Here is a 14,460-nt window from a genome sequence, read left to right on the forward strand (position 1 = left end):
CTTGCGTTCGCCTCCTGAGATCTGACACTTGGGCGGCAGCGCCGGATCTCTTTCTGCTTCAGCTCCAGCTCCCGCTCCCGCTTCCAGATCCCGAAGAGAGATAGGCGATCCCGACCGAGCAAGGACAGGCATCTACAGTGAGTACCTAAAGGATAAGGCAGGCCATTAGGACTTAGGAGACTTCCCTGTATGCCTCCAGTCTCGCTTATGTCATCAATTGATACTCTCTGGTGCTCCTGGTGCTCATCCTTCATACCGCCGCCTCAACCACCTTCCACTTAATACCGTGCACCACAATCTCGTCTCCAAGTCTTCTATTCCCACGACAAATCCACATACATGGCATGAGATCCTCTGTGTGATCATCCTTCGCAGTATTGCTTCTCCAGTCCTTCGACCATTCGGTTACCCCATCCCCACCATCGATATCCTCCCGGGGAGGTTCCCACGAGATCGGAAGCCTCTGCCATCTCTCGACCAGGACTCCCTTCTCTTCATGCCTCGCAATGCTCTGACAAAAGTCTCCAACTCGAATGATCACCCCACTCTTGCTTTCATCTGCTCCCTGTGTTCTCGCAACGACACAAGGCGTCCGCCGCAGACCTCCCGAACCTCTGAGCCATATACCTCCTGACCCAGGCTCCGTAGATGGCGTAGTCCAGTATTCCTTGTACATCATAACCTTGCGTGTGTCGGGATTCATCATCATTCCAACCTCAATACAGTTTCCATTAGGAAGCAAGAACATATCCCCTTCGTCGCTAATACCCGGTCCTTTCGAATCAATTTCATGCTTCCATACTGCATGTGCAAGGTAAGGCATGGTGACTTCGGCATCGTCTGGGCCGAAAGACGTTTCAGAGGTACCAGAGAAAGCCCAGAACGATGGACCCGAGCTCAGTGGTAATTCCGTGTTTGGTCGATTGGGAAAACGTAAATCCACAAAGACTGATTCTGGGGAGGTCAAGACGAGCGTAGATGTGTCCTCATACGGCGACGAATATTGCTAGAAATCATCACAGATCAGAAGGTTGTAATGAAGCCGGCTTGTGGTACAATTGATACATTTCTCGCGAGGTACCCATGGATTACCACCATGAATGCACATCACAAGCTTCAAGTCGTGCACCCCTTGCAAAGCGGCATGTAATGGTTTGCGGACTCACCCAGGCGATCCCATCTCGTATCGATATCGATGGCTTCTGCAGAAGATCCCTCTTCCATTGTGGCAGCTTCTGTTCCTTGCCTTCGACCTTTCCAATTGTGCCTAGCTTCTCACCGGTCATGCCAAAGAACTCCATAACGGAGGCGTGTGCTATGGTCAGAAGTGTGCTTTAGTTGACGTCAAAACTAGAAGTTGCGGAACGGGGAGGAGGTTCAGTATCTCGCGCTTGCGAATGTTTCGACCCGACGTAGGGGTAGTCACATTTTGTAACCACGTAATGCGCTTCTCTAATCACCGGAGTAGTCTCTCATAATTTTACATTTATTGTAGCTGAAGCGCTATCGGACATCATCGAGTATGCTTGCGATGCAGTCTTTTATGATAGATGACCCAGCTTCGCCGAACGCTCAACTTCATGCTTGCGTTTAGATAATTGACAAGAGGTGTTTCTGTGCTCCTCCATGCTTGGCTTCAGACTCACATAACTTTCCCCTGCAGCATGCCACTCCCTCTCGACGAAAATATACCCATGATACCGAAGCCAACATAGAACAAAGCAAGCGGATATGCCACGAGCCCTCGCATGCCCTTCATTCTCCCCACACTCACAAACATCCCAGAGCTGCTGAAGGTGCACCACCCCACCGCAGCCGCCGTCAAACCGTAGCCAATGACAGTATCCATAGGCAGCAGTACACCGAACAGCGCAGTGAACACCAGTGGCAAGAAACAATAACCCAGGACGCTTGCGCTTCTTGAATATGTCAAGGTGCTCGAAAAGTGTCCTCCTCCTGGATTACCGGCGTGGTCCTGTTGAGCTTGCGACATTTGGTCCGAGTCGCTAGGGTCTACCGGCGGCGTCATGAGGGCAAACATCCAGTGCAAAGCTATTGATCCGAAGAGGGCAATGCCGTAAATATAACCGTAAAAGAACTTGCCCGATAGAGCAAGGAATGTGCCGTACAGCACCAGGAACAGAAGCCCCCCATACAAGTCGCTGTCGTCCATAATGTGAGGTGAGGGTCGCGTCCACGGGTTCAGGACTGTCAGTGTCTTTTCCATTGGGTCAGCGCGTCTTACCTGTCATCGGTCTGATTCAGACTCACCTTCGTCTTGATATGCCCCAGGTTGACACCCAGCTCTTCCATCAAGCCTGGCTCTCCGTCATATCCTTCTGTCCCAAAGGCAGCTATCCAGCCGGTCCTGAGCCCTCCGGACTCTCCCATACGTCCACTCACTCCTTGTATGCCTGGTCCTCCCCCAAATCCACCTGCCGAGCCTGCGCCGTAACCAGAGTACGCCGAGGCAGCATTCCCAGAGCCATAGCCACCATAGGATGCTTGTGAGGGTGTAGTATGGCCTGATACATTCGTATATGAAGATGGATAAAATTGCAGGTTCGAGGAGGCCGCTCCAGCACCCTGGCCGTAAGCTGGCTGTTGGCTGTAGTAGGACATTTTTGGTAGCACAGAGGCCACGACGGCCCTTGCGTTACGGTTTGCGCAGGTAGGTTGGACGACCTGTCAGATCTTTCAAGGCGACGCAGCAAAGACCGAAGATACTTCTTCAGTATGTTGAGATGAGATAGAGTGTAGAAAGAATGCAGAATAGCAAATAAGTCACGACGGCACACTTTGACAGTTGTCACGAAAAGCAGTGTTGATGGGCACCAGTAGTGACCGGAAGTTACTCCAACTATTATTGCGGAGGACCTGGTCTTGCCGCAGCCTTGCCCCTGGCCCGCACGCAAAACACCTAACAGAACAATACTGAAGACTTACTGCGTCATACTCTAATGGACATGATGATGTACAAAGACTTTTGTCTCACTACTACAGGAAGTTGATGCCTATCCCGAAAGAGACACCTTTCCTGGACTCTTCGTGCTTCCGTACAACCAGAGGCAGGGAGAAGTTGAGCTCGAACCGTGCCACAGGGTGAGCATAAACTAAGCCAACGCCAGCTGAGATGGTAGGCAGTCCGTTCCCTAGCTCCGTAATGGCATTAGAGAAGCTTTGCTTGACTTCATCGCTGCTCATTGCGCCCTCTTTATCCGGACTTCGTAGTGCCAAAAGTCTTCCTCCGTTGACGAAGGCTTGAAACCGAAGTGGCTTGTCCTTTCCGACCTTTGGTAGAGGCAAAAGCAGATTTGCGCTACCCGCTGCGTAGATATCGCCACCGACCGCATCCGGGCCATCGTGAGGTCCTAAGCCTGAAAGTCGAAACCCACGAACATCTGTCGGCCCGCCGAGTTGGAATCTGTCATTGATGCGAGACATTTCTGGGTTTCGATTCGATCCTAGTGCCAGTGGATATAACAGCCCAGCACGCAGTCCTGTTGTGAAGCTAATCCCACTGTCACCTTTCACTCCTGGTACTGGTATCGGAAGTGCAGTTTGTGTCTCAACTTCGGTCTTGAGGAAAGACACGTCACCTTGTAAAGGGCCCCAACCCGCTAATTCTGTTGTGGATTTCGCATAGTATCCCCGTGTTGGAAGCATAGGATTGTCTCTCTTGTCAGTTGTTCGCATAAGTGATATGCTGCTTTTGAAGGAATCTCCAGCTTCGTTCTTCACAGTTGGGGACGCGTTTTGCGCTAGGCCAGTCACCTGCCGCCAGATGCCATTATAGCCGAACTCGTTCATGGTTCCTCCTGACGATAACCATCGTAGCTTGCCCCAACCGCCCTTTAGCACTTCTTCATGACTTGCATATACTTTTTGTGTGGCGCTCTGTTGACCACCCAATTGAAAGCGAAAATCCGGGTTGCTCAGTACCGGAGTATCTAGTGTAGCCTGGTATGAAGACCGTGTCCGCGTTCCTATTGACGCATTGAGATCTAAGGTCTCTGCACCACCTAAGAGATTGCGCCATTGCACATTGGCATACGCCGATCCTTCAGCATTTCCGAGGTCGGTGCCGGTCTTCGCAAACACCCTGCTCCTCTCTTTTACCGAGTAATATACGGCGACATCAGTCGGTGTGGTTGTAGGGTCGGTCTTGGAAGGTTTATCCAGGTACACTGAAACGGGGTCATGGTAGATTCCTGTAGATCTGCGTCAGCCGCAAGTCCTGGTCATGACTGAGCATACCCATTACCGAACTTCCTTATCGTATCTGCGGTCTTAGCGACCTCGTGTATAAGCTCAGACTGCGTGTATGGACGATCGCGGTTTGCGCTCAACAACGGATTGACAATTTTCTGGAGGAAACCATGTCGAGTATTGGGTGCCCCTAGGACGGTCACCGAGGAGACTGTAGTTGGTGAGGTCGAGTTCTGATCGATCAGTTCGGCTAGACGCTGCTGGCTGAGTTGAAAGGTGCGGTGTATTTTCTCGTTAATAGCTTGCTGCCGTTGCTCAAGTTCGCTCGGATTTGCGGCTTTGAGAAGCTGGAATATGTTGTCCTCGCTAGCTTCCTCCGACAAAGCCATTGAGGCTGAGAGAAGCTGTGGCGAACGGCCACTTATCGTCAGCAAAGAGGCCGACTATGTTGTAGGCGTGATTCTGTCGCCGGAAGCTGCAGTATAGAAATCGCTACCTTCGAACAGCAAGGTTCACGATCGGCGGCCAGCAGCAAAAGCGGCATGGTGACTTGCTAACCCATTTACAGGCCGTTGCAACTTGCAAGGCTGCACTTTCGCCGCAACCTGCATACTTCCCGAGGTTTGGTCGTGTGTTCTCTTCCTCAATCCTCAATTTCCCATTCACGTTTCTTACTATACTTTTTATTCACTGCCAGCGTTGTCGCACACATATGTTTGATTAAACGACATTTCCTACGAGAAGAGAAATAGACGACATTCTTCACTCAGAACAAACCCTCTCTCTTATCGCCCGTCGCTTCCATTGATCTCCTTCGCAACTCTACGCTCTTTCACCTACCTTTTCTATCTTATCGATGGCCACCAAGGCAGCACACAAGCGGCTACTTCGGGAGTATGAAGCTATCAAAAAGTCGCCCCCACCGATGATCACCGCGCACCCATCTGAATCAAACATTCTCGAATGGCACGCATTACTTGAAGGTGCCCCGAACACGCCGTATGCAAACGGTCAATATTGGGCAACCTTAACATTTCCACCTGACTACCCATTTGCGCCGCCTGCTATCCGAATGCACACACCCAGTGGTCGATTTCAGCCATCCACCCGACTCTGTTTGAGCATAAGCGATTTCCACCCAAAATCCTTCAATCCCGCATGGTCGGTATCCACAATCCTCATTGGCCTCATGTCATTCATGAACAGCGAGGAGATGACAGCTGGTAGTGTCGGCGGAACTGAGGCAGAAAGGAAATGGCATGCAGCCAGGTCAAGATGGTGGAACTCAACAGGCGGCGGGTCAGCTACGAAGCCTGTCCCAGGTGTGCACGCTACAACGAAGGGCCTCGGCAATATCAAAGCAGGAGATGGCGGTGTCAAGTTTAGAGCAGAATTTCCAGATGAGGACAAGGAGAATTGGGAGTGGATAGCAGAACATCGGATTGATCCAGCCACTGGCCGAATACTGCCTGATCCTGAGGGCGAAACCATCAACTGTTCACCGGAGACCAAAGCGCTGCGGCGGATATTGGGAGGCAGCACGGGAGTTGGTGCAGTCGTCCAAGGAGGGCAAGCGGCACGAGATGCTGGCCAAGGCTGGATCTGGCGGAACAAGGTCTGGCTACTAGGCAGCTGCTTGATTGTATATGTCATGCTCTCAAGGGTCCTGACTGCAGGAGCGGATTGACCTTCATGATTCATGTTTGCAGAACAATTCAGAACCATGCAGGGAAAATGAATCTTTGGTGGAGAGCAAGGCGTCTGGCGCGTGAGGGTGGGGGAAATTTCATGCATGAAAAGGCCTGAAGGCCTATCAATAGCGCCTAAGAGGTGAAAGATCTGCCGGGGTCGGCGGGTCATGGCTATGGTTCCATCTGGACTTCGAATTCGGCAAGCAGATAGGTGCTTCTTCGGAGAGACTGCTTGGTTGGGAATATGCGGCGGAGTCTTGCTTGCAGACAGAGCCGAAGTGCGGCATTCGAATCTTCGGATGGCATGATACAGGACCCAGGCCCGAGGAAACTTGACTGCTAGTGCTCTGAGACTGACTTTTTATTACTCCACGTTGCTCCGAGATTCATGTCCAAGCACTGGGGCCGAGTGATCGACAGGTCAGAGCCCGGCTAAAGTAAGTTACAGTAAAAGAGGGGCACTCTCAAAGCAAAAGAACACTTCGATCGACCTACAGTGTTTAACCTTATCGTATATACGAATCTAGTGATTGCGATATTCTCGATGGAAGTTGCAGTGAGGTTATAAGTAGGATGATCTGAGGAATGAACCCTGCTGATTCTCTATCTGCGTTTACTGCATAGAAGCCCTTGCTTCTGCATGTGTTTCTTCACGGCCGCCAGCGCCGGCACCCATTGAGGTCTCGCCTCAACATCGGCAAGCCTAGCAAGATCCATCACCCATCAAATACCCGCCGCAGCACCCAACGCCCCTGTTCTTCCGCGCTCCATCCTGCCCTGACCTATAAACAATTTCACGAACTCACTGTTCTACTCCACTCTGTTCTGCTGTTGCATCTTTCCACTGGCTAGCCTCCCCAACTATTGATCGCTTTTCGCTTCGGCCTGGAATCTCTTGAGGTCTGCGAACAGCGACATGTGCTGCTGTCAGAAGTCCAGGTCCAAGTTCAAGTGCTTCGGCTTTCGTTCTCGGAACCTGTCGTCCTCCTTACCGGCGGGAGTGGTCGACACAAGATGACCTGACTCGGTTCTGTCTGTCGCTACTACCACCGAACCTGTAAACGGCGGCGCTGCCATTCTCTGTTAGCAAAGCCTGTCGTCAAAGATCACGTCTCCCAGGAGTGATGGAATGAGAAGATGCGCAACGCTCAGGAGAAAGGTGAGAGCCTCATATACCCTTGCAAGTTGTTTGTGCCACTGTGCTAACCAACTACCAGTGCCTGCAGAATCGGCGAACAACTCGAATCTCACTTCGTCAAACGCACCGGAGGCTACCAAGTATACTTTTGTAGATCAGACTGGAGATCTCTTTGCGTTGACCCACCGAAGAATCAGCAATCGACAGCAGCGCCATGTTATTCGGTCACATGTTATGCAACGTGTCCGCCATCTGGAGCTTGCGCAAGGAAATAAGAGAACACCAGGCCGAGACACCCCAAGAAGATCCAGCTCAGACAAATCGCAAAAGGGATCTAATGTGTCTGACTCTCCTATAAAGGATGAGCCAGTGACTCCAACAATACCAGGCGTGGTGAGAATACAACCCAAGCAGAACAGCACGGCTCTCCTTCCACTGGATTCCGTGAGAACGTCTGCCACAGGGAGATCCCGCCCAGGCATATCACTGAGTCCTTCCCCGTCGTCCAACCATGAATTCGACCCCTTCCATACCCTGCCGAGCAGCAATGTGCCACACCAGTCCTCCGAAAGCTTGTTGGGTTATTGTGAGCCCAGTCTCTCTTCGTTGGTCAGGCAGTTGTTGACCTTCGCTCTAGGTTTTGACATCATGCTGCCGCTGACGTTTGCTGTTGAATACAAGAGGCCCAGTGAGCGTCTTGCCCGACAGGCCATGGTTCTGCATAGCAAGATGAACAGTCCAGCGACCTTCTTGGGATTCATGGCCACTGTTGCAGCACACCGGGCCATACTATACGGTCGCCACGAAGACCTCAGCCCCTCTCCTCAGAATCATGACGAGCTCATCACAGATCCCGACTACAAGAAGGTCAAGCACGAGGCCATCGTTGCCGTACGAAGAAGCATCGACAGACAAGAGCCTCCCAGCCAATATATGGTCGACGCGTGCTTCGGGTTAATATCTACAGCCGCGGTCGTAGGTAATTTTGAGGAAGCAACGATCCATTTGAGAGGCATCGCCGACATCATGTCCCGGGTCGGCGCCTCACCAGAGTCGATGCTGTGGCTTCCCATCACCAATGTCAAAATATCTGTCGCGATGCTGTCCAAGCCTATCTTGCAACTTCCCTGGCAACGAGAACCAATTCCCGCAGATATACAGCAACGTATAGCGCCGGAACCTGATAGTGAGATGGCGAGGATGGGCCTGAAGTTTCAACAACTGGAAGAGCTTAGTGACTCGCTTCAAGCCTTGCTCCTCACCGGCAGGGACATCTGCAATCTTTGCCAGATAAATGCGGAAAATTCTAGGGGGCTCTCACCATGGGAGAACGCCATTTTGCGTCAGAAAGCCACAGAATTCGAGTTTGATCTTGTGGCCTATCCATATGAATCACCTGCGTTCCCTCGCGAGAGGAATGGTGAACCCTTGATACCACCTCTGGAAAGGGTGGTTCGGCTTGCTGCCCTCGGCCTCATGCAGTTTGCACCACACACAATCTTGCCGGCAACCGGCGTTGGCCGTGCTCTGACGCAGCATCAGAAGCGAGCAACAGAAGCCTGGCTTTACGCAAAGCAGGGCCAGTGTGAAGTCACAGAGTTGCGAGCCATTACATGGTCGCTGTTTGTGTTTGTCCAACGCGCAACGAAGCAACCCGAGGCGGAGTACTTTATGAATCTGCTTGATCTCATATCCGCTAACTTATTGCCACTCACTTGGCCGGAAGTTGAGAAGATGTTGAATGGCTTCCTTTATATACCGATGTTACATGCCGCCGTCTGGCAGGGCATCTGGTTAGAGGTCACTGTACGCTCCAGGGCGATGAACAGATCTCCCTTGAACATTGATCGGAGAGGTGAGATGCAGCAACATTTACAACATCAGCTTTGATGTTGAGCACAGTGAATCTGTACAGTTCCAGCGTTCCGGAACCAGCCCGGAATAGCACCAGTGTGCGTGTTTATTAACAGTGGCAGCGAAACAGGCGCACTCACCCATGACAGACTGTGGCCTGGAGACCAGATCGGCCTGTCACGCAATTGTATAGTCAAAAATATACCATATATTCTACAGGATTAGTGTTGGTAGAGGAGAAAAGCTTGCCCGGGGCAACAAACGTCGAATTGACGAACGCCATGCATATTGACATTGCAACTCCCAGCATCTCGTGCTTCGCTGACCACGAAACTGAGGGAAAACCACCATATTCTCACGTTTCCAATCGTTTGGGAATGACCAGTAAAGAGAAGACTTGCTTCATCATCTCTCATCAGAGTATTCCATGAGTCGTTCACCTTTCGCTCCTCGACTGCTGCTCCGTGCCCACCCTAGCAGCGCCACCACTGGCACGATGCCAGACATCACCACCCCATCTCATCGCTCGTTCCACTGCCGCGGTGGGCGTGTCGAGGGCGGGACGGATATCCAGGTAGAACACGGGCTCGCCGGTCTCTTGCACGCCACCACTGTAGTAATCGATGACATAGCGGACTTCTTGTGTCTTTCCATCAGGATAATTGCGCGCCACATACCAGTCATGTCGGTCGAATGGAGGCTCGCGGCCGAACTTTTCGGGCATGACCGTGCCCAAGAAACTCAGCATTCGTGCTTTCGGAGTCGGATCGCCAGGCCGGCCCATAAACCGGACCAGTCTGGGTCGGATTTCCTCATCTGGATCAAGCAGGCCCAGCGCCTGCCGTCGAGCAGATTGCATCTCGTTTCGGGCGCGGTCTAGGGCGATGCCCTGCTCGCCTCGACTGCAGACCTCCCATGCATGGCCGAAGCCCTTGCCGAAGACCCGCTCCCACTCCTCGATCTCCTGCCAGGCGCCTTCGTTGAGAAAGTTGTGCACTGCGACCATCGACTCTACGGCATCGGCGGGCGTGTCGGTGTATCCCTTGCGCAACATTGCGTTGAACATTTGCTGGGGAGACGGGTATTCCCAATTCGAGTTGGTGTCGCCACGCGGGATGGAGGATATTTCTCGTTCGAGCGGGAGGGCGATCTGCTGTGGAGAGTCGGCTGGGCGGGCATTGGAGAGTGAGGGCATATAGTTTAGCGGGTTGAGTTTGGAGAGGCTGAATGATGATGAGGTTGTTGTCGAGGGAGGTGCATGTCGTTGTTGTTCTTGCTCAGAGGCAGAGGATGGCTGAGGATTGGCCAGTGATTTGAGGGGATGGTTTGGCGATTTGACGGGACATGATGAGGTCGTCGAGGAGGTTTGGTCTAGTCTTGGGGGGAATGGTGCGGCGTTCGAGTCTGATGGTTTGTGCATGGGACATGCTGCCTGTGGTGGTTTGTTAGTCCTGGTGCAAGGTTTTGCAGGTATCATGGAGGCGAGTTACTGGAGGTGCGCTCGTGGGCGCAACGACTGCGGGTGCGAACTTTGATAGGTCGTCCGCCCAGAACCAACCCATGGCTGCGATCGAGTTGACGAAGAGTGAAGTGGAATAGACTGTGACGAAGGGGAAGTTAGGTGTTGCGGCTGGTGGTGTGAATGATGCAAGAAATCGGAAGAGGTCGTCGATGATGATCGTCTCTTTCAACGCGGAGATGCAGCCAGGAACTTTTTGACTCCACTTTGCTTTCCTCAATTCCATTGTTGCCCGCGACTCGGACCTTGCGAAGTACCCAATACGTGAAATCACGGTCATAACAACTGCAGTCAACGAGGAGTGCTCCTCTTGATATATTCGAGAACAGTTTATGTATGGCGCTCGGCAGTTAGTGTCTACATCCTTGGACCTATCTTTTCACCCTGCGACCTCAATCTACACTCTGGCAGCATTCCGAAGAGCCTGGTTTTAGAGACCGTACGGAAGACCACAAGGCGAAGTCACAATGGCGAGCTCCGGCGATGCAAAAGGCTTCAAGCAGGACATGGTCGTTTCGATACGATATCGAAATGACCTGCCTCCACCACCCATGCCCCCCAAGCTTCTTGACATCGACACAGGAGGACTGGCGCAATACCTGACGACGGGCTACGCTTCAGGCCTGGCGAAACGCGAAGAACCTAACATCGACGTCGATGCCGAGGGTGGAATGCCCATCGACATGGTCGGCGTGCCAGGGTATTTCCTGGGCGATGAGAGTGCCATCATGGCGCCTGAGATTCAGCCTGTGCTGGATCCCGCCGACCACGCGCTCATGCTCTCAATCGACCAGCTGAAAAGCCAGGGCGCAAAGAACAATGTCTCCTTTCTACGAAAAACACAATACATGACAGCCGCACAAATGGCACGAGCCAATGATCCCCTCCTGCGAACGAATCCCAGAGTACGGAAGACGTCTGAGAGCAAAGCTGCGCCAACACCAATTGCGCGAGACGACAGGGAGAATATCAAGAGACATATACAGAAAGGCTTCGACATTGCCTACCCAGACAGCATCCCCTACAACCCTCCCGAAGCACAAGCAAACCCGATCACGCCCCAAGAACGCGATGCCTGGAGAAACCCTGTCCATCCTGACAACCCAAGACTAAAACCCGTCGAATTTTACCCCATTATCCCTGATCTAGAAGCCGGGACAGACATGGCAGGAAGCTGGCAAGCCCTAAAATTCGAGAAACCACCCTTACCGCCCTACCGTGGCCGACGCGACGACCGCATCGACGTGGCATTACTCATGGCTGCAGAGAACGCGGCCGAAATAACCAAATACCGAGCAAAGAAAAAGGCGTTCGAAGAACACCCAGATCTCTATGAGGACCCCGGCGCGGAACCATACTCATGGTCCCTCAGCATCCCCAAACAGCCAGACTCCGCATCTCGGTATCGCAAGATCCTCGACGATGCGAACCCCAACAAGGACGATCCTGCATTATACGCGCCCTTACTCGAAGAATCCGCAGACGGGTCCCAGCGCCTCCCATACGAACGAGTCCGCGTCTTTCCGTCCGCGACTCAAAACGCCGTCGACAATCACAGAGTCATGGCCATTTCTCTCGTCAATGAAGATAAATTGTCTTCACACTCTCGGCTGCGCAAACAGGGTTCCGCCGCATATTACTACCCGATCCTCGAGCGCGTGCGTGTCAAGGCCGACCGCAATGCTGTCGAGAAATCTCGCAGTCAAACTGCGCCGGAAAATGGCTTTGGTGCGGATATGCCCGATCAATTGATGATCATGTTCACGGAGCCCGGGCCTACAGAGAAAGAACAGAGGGCCAGGCATCGAGGCCAGTACGACGATGCGTTTGCTAGTGAGTGGGCGGAAATCGTGAGAAACGCTGAGGCTGTGGAAGAGGAGAAGCGGGCCAATGCGATTATCGATGAGCAGGGCACGTTGCATGAAGGAGCACAGGATGTGTCGATGGCGGAGATCGAGGATGCGGAAGATGCGGAGGTGTCTATGAATGGTGTCGCGCACAAAGATCGTGATGATGACAGAAATACACCTCTTCCGGGTGTGAATGGCGGAGATGCCGACGCAGAAGAAGACGAAGATATGCGGGATGATTGAGATGCATTGTCCCAGCGGTATCGCTTGGACAAATTGACGCCTCAGCGAGGTTCAGTAGCGTTCAGGTGTACAATACAGCTCAACATGGCGTGCCATCTAACAAAAGTCTGCGCAGACAGATCTGACTCAAATCATTTGACATTTTTCTTCCTGCCGGAAGCTATGCTATCCTCTCCCTTCGTCCTACAAGGCTGTTCTAACCCTGCCGAGGTTGCATGATCTCTGCCCGGCACTTCTTCGCCCTGTGCAAATTCTACAATGCTCGGAACACGTCCAGGCATCTTGCCGTCAGGCAAAGGTGTGCCTATGCACACAATCCATGAATCAGCGCTAACTTTTGTTGCGTCCATATTCGACCATAGTCGACGCCGCGACAAGCCCGCAGCAATCGTGGCATCGCACCCTCGAAAGAATGCGTCTGACTCTGTCGTTTGGCATCATTCGAAATACTAGTAAGAACGAGCCAAGTTCCTCAGATACCAATCCACCAGTCTGCGTCCCTGCTTGGCCTCGCTAATGTGGATCAAGTCACCTTCGATGGCGTAGTCGAGTTCACTGCCATTAACAGTCTCACCGTCCAACAAACCACCTTCAGTCCATCGAATCTGTCTGCTTCGCTGCTTGTTGACCAGCAACCAACTGCGCAGCTTCTCGGGCTCTACCTCGAGGAAGCTGGAGAGCTTCTTCAGATCCATCGTAGTGTAGAGTTTCAGGTAGGACTTGACGGTAGGGTTGTACAGGGTGTTCTTGACCTCATCCATGAAGATGTCGGTGTGGTGCTCGACTGGATCAATGTTGAGCGACGGGTTGTCGAAATCAGGTGGTGTTGGGTTGATGAATTTGGGGCAAGCAGATTGGAAGAGTTCCTTGTAGATGGGCAGGGAGTCGGGTCCACCACGCTGGAGCTTAGCAAACTTCTCGCCGTACTTCTCGCGCAGAGCAGTGTGAATGGTATCGTCGAGACGAGTTGGGGCGAAGGACACGCAGATGGCAATCAGGGCGTACATCTGCTCCGTCTTCTTGGCGATGGCGTCAAATTGCTGGTTGCCCTTCTGGAAGTTCTTGGTTCGCGAGACGTACACAAGGATGTGGCTGAACATGCGGACAGCATCGGCGTAGCGACGGAGCATCATGTACGAAAAGCCGACATAGTAGTAGGTGTTGAGGTGGGCGGCCATGACCCGAGCGAACATGGCTTTCTTGTTCATCTCGATGTCATCCAAGGTCTTGAGAGCCAAGCTGAAGTCGCCCAACAAGCAGTGCACACGCAATAGGCCGATGATGGAGAAGTAGCCTAGCATGCGGTAAAGTGGTCGGGAGCCGTATTCGCCGGCCACTGTATTTGGATCTTCGCCTCTCTTTGTTGCTGCTAGTTGCTCATTGATTTGAGAACGTTGAATGAGGGAGTAGAGGACGTTCAAAACGGAATAGCAGCCCCAAGTGTTCGGGTTCTCTCGCAAGACTTGTGCCTCCTCCTCATTTGGCGCGGTTCTTGCGACTCGGTTTCTGTATCTGCAGAAGGATTCGAATTGGTAAATGAACTCGTCAATCACATCCCAAGCCCAGTAGTATGATGGTTGCTCGATCTCAACGGGTCCATCCGAGTTGAGGATATAGTGGAACAGGGAGCAGTAGTTGTCATATGACGCGAATTTCGTCTCGAGTGAGGCTTGATATTCGAGAGGTGCAGCCGCCGCTTCGAGCTGAGCGCGAAGATCTGTAGGACCGCCGGGTATCGAGTCGGTTCGTTCAAGGTCGACTTCGCCGTTTTGATCCGCAAATGTTATCTGCTCGCGATAATCCTGAACGAGCTCCTCCTCGATATCATCGTCGTCCAACGCGGGCACGTTGCCTTTTGAGTAAGCCATGTTGATTGTGGCTGTTGCGGTGGACGTCGTTTAACGGCTCGACGCACCTGTGTTGAAGAAACCGAAATTTGAAAGTGCGGGCGGGGCC

The 14,460-nt window shown here is 52.5% G+C and overlaps 8 protein-coding genes across 8 annotated transcripts; 3 read left to right on the forward strand and 5 right to left on the reverse strand.

The window, feature by feature from the left end:
- Window positions 1-177: 177 nt before the first annotated feature.
- On the reverse strand, window positions 178-1,471 carry EDD37DRAFT_274523 (uncharacterized protein). Its single transcript, XM_062810992.1, has 2 exons — window positions 1,167-1,471; window positions 178-1,006 (listed from the first exon to the last, which is right to left on the reverse strand). The coding sequence occupies exons 1-2, from the start codon at window positions 1,299-1,301 to the stop codon at window positions 251-253; spliced, it is 891 nt and encodes a 296-aa protein (XP_062673638.1). The 5' UTR covers window positions 1,302-1,471; the 3' UTR covers window positions 178-250.
- Window positions 1,472-2,841, reverse strand: EDD37DRAFT_274522 (uncharacterized protein). The gene is made up of 2 exons (XM_062810991.1): window positions 2,272-2,841; window positions 1,472-2,218 (listed from the first exon to the last, which is right to left on the reverse strand). The coding sequence occupies exons 1-2, from the start codon at window positions 2,620-2,622 to the stop codon at window positions 1,643-1,645; spliced, it is 927 nt and encodes a 308-aa protein (XP_062673639.1). The 5' UTR covers window positions 2,623-2,841; the 3' UTR covers window positions 1,472-1,642.
- Window positions 2,842-2,882: 41 nt separating this feature from the next.
- On the reverse strand, window positions 2,883-4,803 carry EDD37DRAFT_274567 (outer membrane protein). The gene is made up of 2 exons (XM_062810993.1): window positions 4,265-4,803; window positions 2,883-4,211 (listed from the first exon to the last, which is right to left on the reverse strand). The coding sequence occupies exons 1-2, from the start codon at window positions 4,596-4,598 to the stop codon at window positions 2,998-3,000; spliced, it is 1,548 nt and encodes a 515-aa protein (XP_062673640.1). The 5' UTR covers window positions 4,599-4,803; the 3' UTR covers window positions 2,883-2,997.
- A 1-nt stretch (window position 4,804) lies between these two features.
- Window positions 4,805-6,170, forward strand: EDD37DRAFT_274580 (ubiquitin-conjugating enzyme E2 J2). The gene has a single exon (XM_062810994.1). The coding sequence runs from the start codon at window positions 5,066-5,068 to the stop codon at window positions 5,894-5,896; it is 831 nt and encodes a 276-aa protein (XP_062673641.1). The 5' UTR covers window positions 4,805-5,065; the 3' UTR covers window positions 5,897-6,170.
- Window positions 6,171-7,037: 867 nt separating this feature from the next.
- EDD37DRAFT_647414 (uncharacterized protein) lies at window positions 7,038-8,928 on the forward strand (the record flags this gene model as incomplete). The annotated part of the gene is made up of 3 exons (XM_062817871.1): window positions 7,038-7,059; window positions 7,118-7,624; window positions 7,676-8,928. The coding sequence occupies 3 exons, from the start codon at window positions 7,038-7,040 to the stop codon at window positions 8,926-8,928; spliced, it is 1,782 nt and encodes a 593-aa protein (XP_062673642.1).
- Window positions 8,929-9,128: 200 nt separating this feature from the next.
- EDD37DRAFT_274649 (cytochrome c heme-lyase) lies at window positions 9,129-10,557 on the reverse strand. The gene is made up of 2 exons (XM_062810995.1): window positions 10,392-10,557; window positions 9,129-10,324 (listed from the first exon to the last, which is right to left on the reverse strand). Exons 1-2 carry the CDS (start codon window positions 10,452-10,454, stop codon window positions 9,329-9,331), a joined length of 1,059 nt encoding a protein of 352 aa, XP_062673643.1. The 5' UTR covers window positions 10,455-10,557; the 3' UTR covers window positions 9,129-9,328.
- A 71-nt stretch (window positions 10,558-10,628) lies between these two features.
- Window positions 10,629-12,729, forward strand: EDD37DRAFT_274653 (Paf1-domain-containing protein). Its single transcript, XM_062810996.1, has one exon. It carries the CDS (start codon window positions 10,879-10,881, stop codon window positions 12,502-12,504), a length of 1,626 nt encoding a protein of 541 aa, XP_062673644.1. The 5' UTR covers window positions 10,629-10,878; the 3' UTR covers window positions 12,505-12,729.
- EDD37DRAFT_274654 (eukaryotic translation initiation factor 3 subunit L) lies at window positions 12,730-14,454 on the reverse strand. Its single transcript, XM_062810997.1, has one exon. It carries the CDS (start codon window positions 14,370-14,372, stop codon window positions 12,954-12,956), a length of 1,419 nt encoding a protein of 472 aa, XP_062673645.1. The 5' UTR covers window positions 14,373-14,454; the 3' UTR covers window positions 12,730-12,953.
- Window positions 14,455-14,460: the final 6 nt, after the last annotated feature.

Source organism: Exophiala viscosa, assembly GCF_022695815.1.
Source record: "Exophiala viscosa unplaced genomic scaffold EDD37scaffold_2, whole genome shotgun sequence".
In the NCBI taxonomy this organism is placed as follows: domain Eukaryota; kingdom Fungi; phylum Ascomycota; class Eurotiomycetes; order Chaetothyriales; family Herpotrichiellaceae; genus Exophiala; species Exophiala viscosa.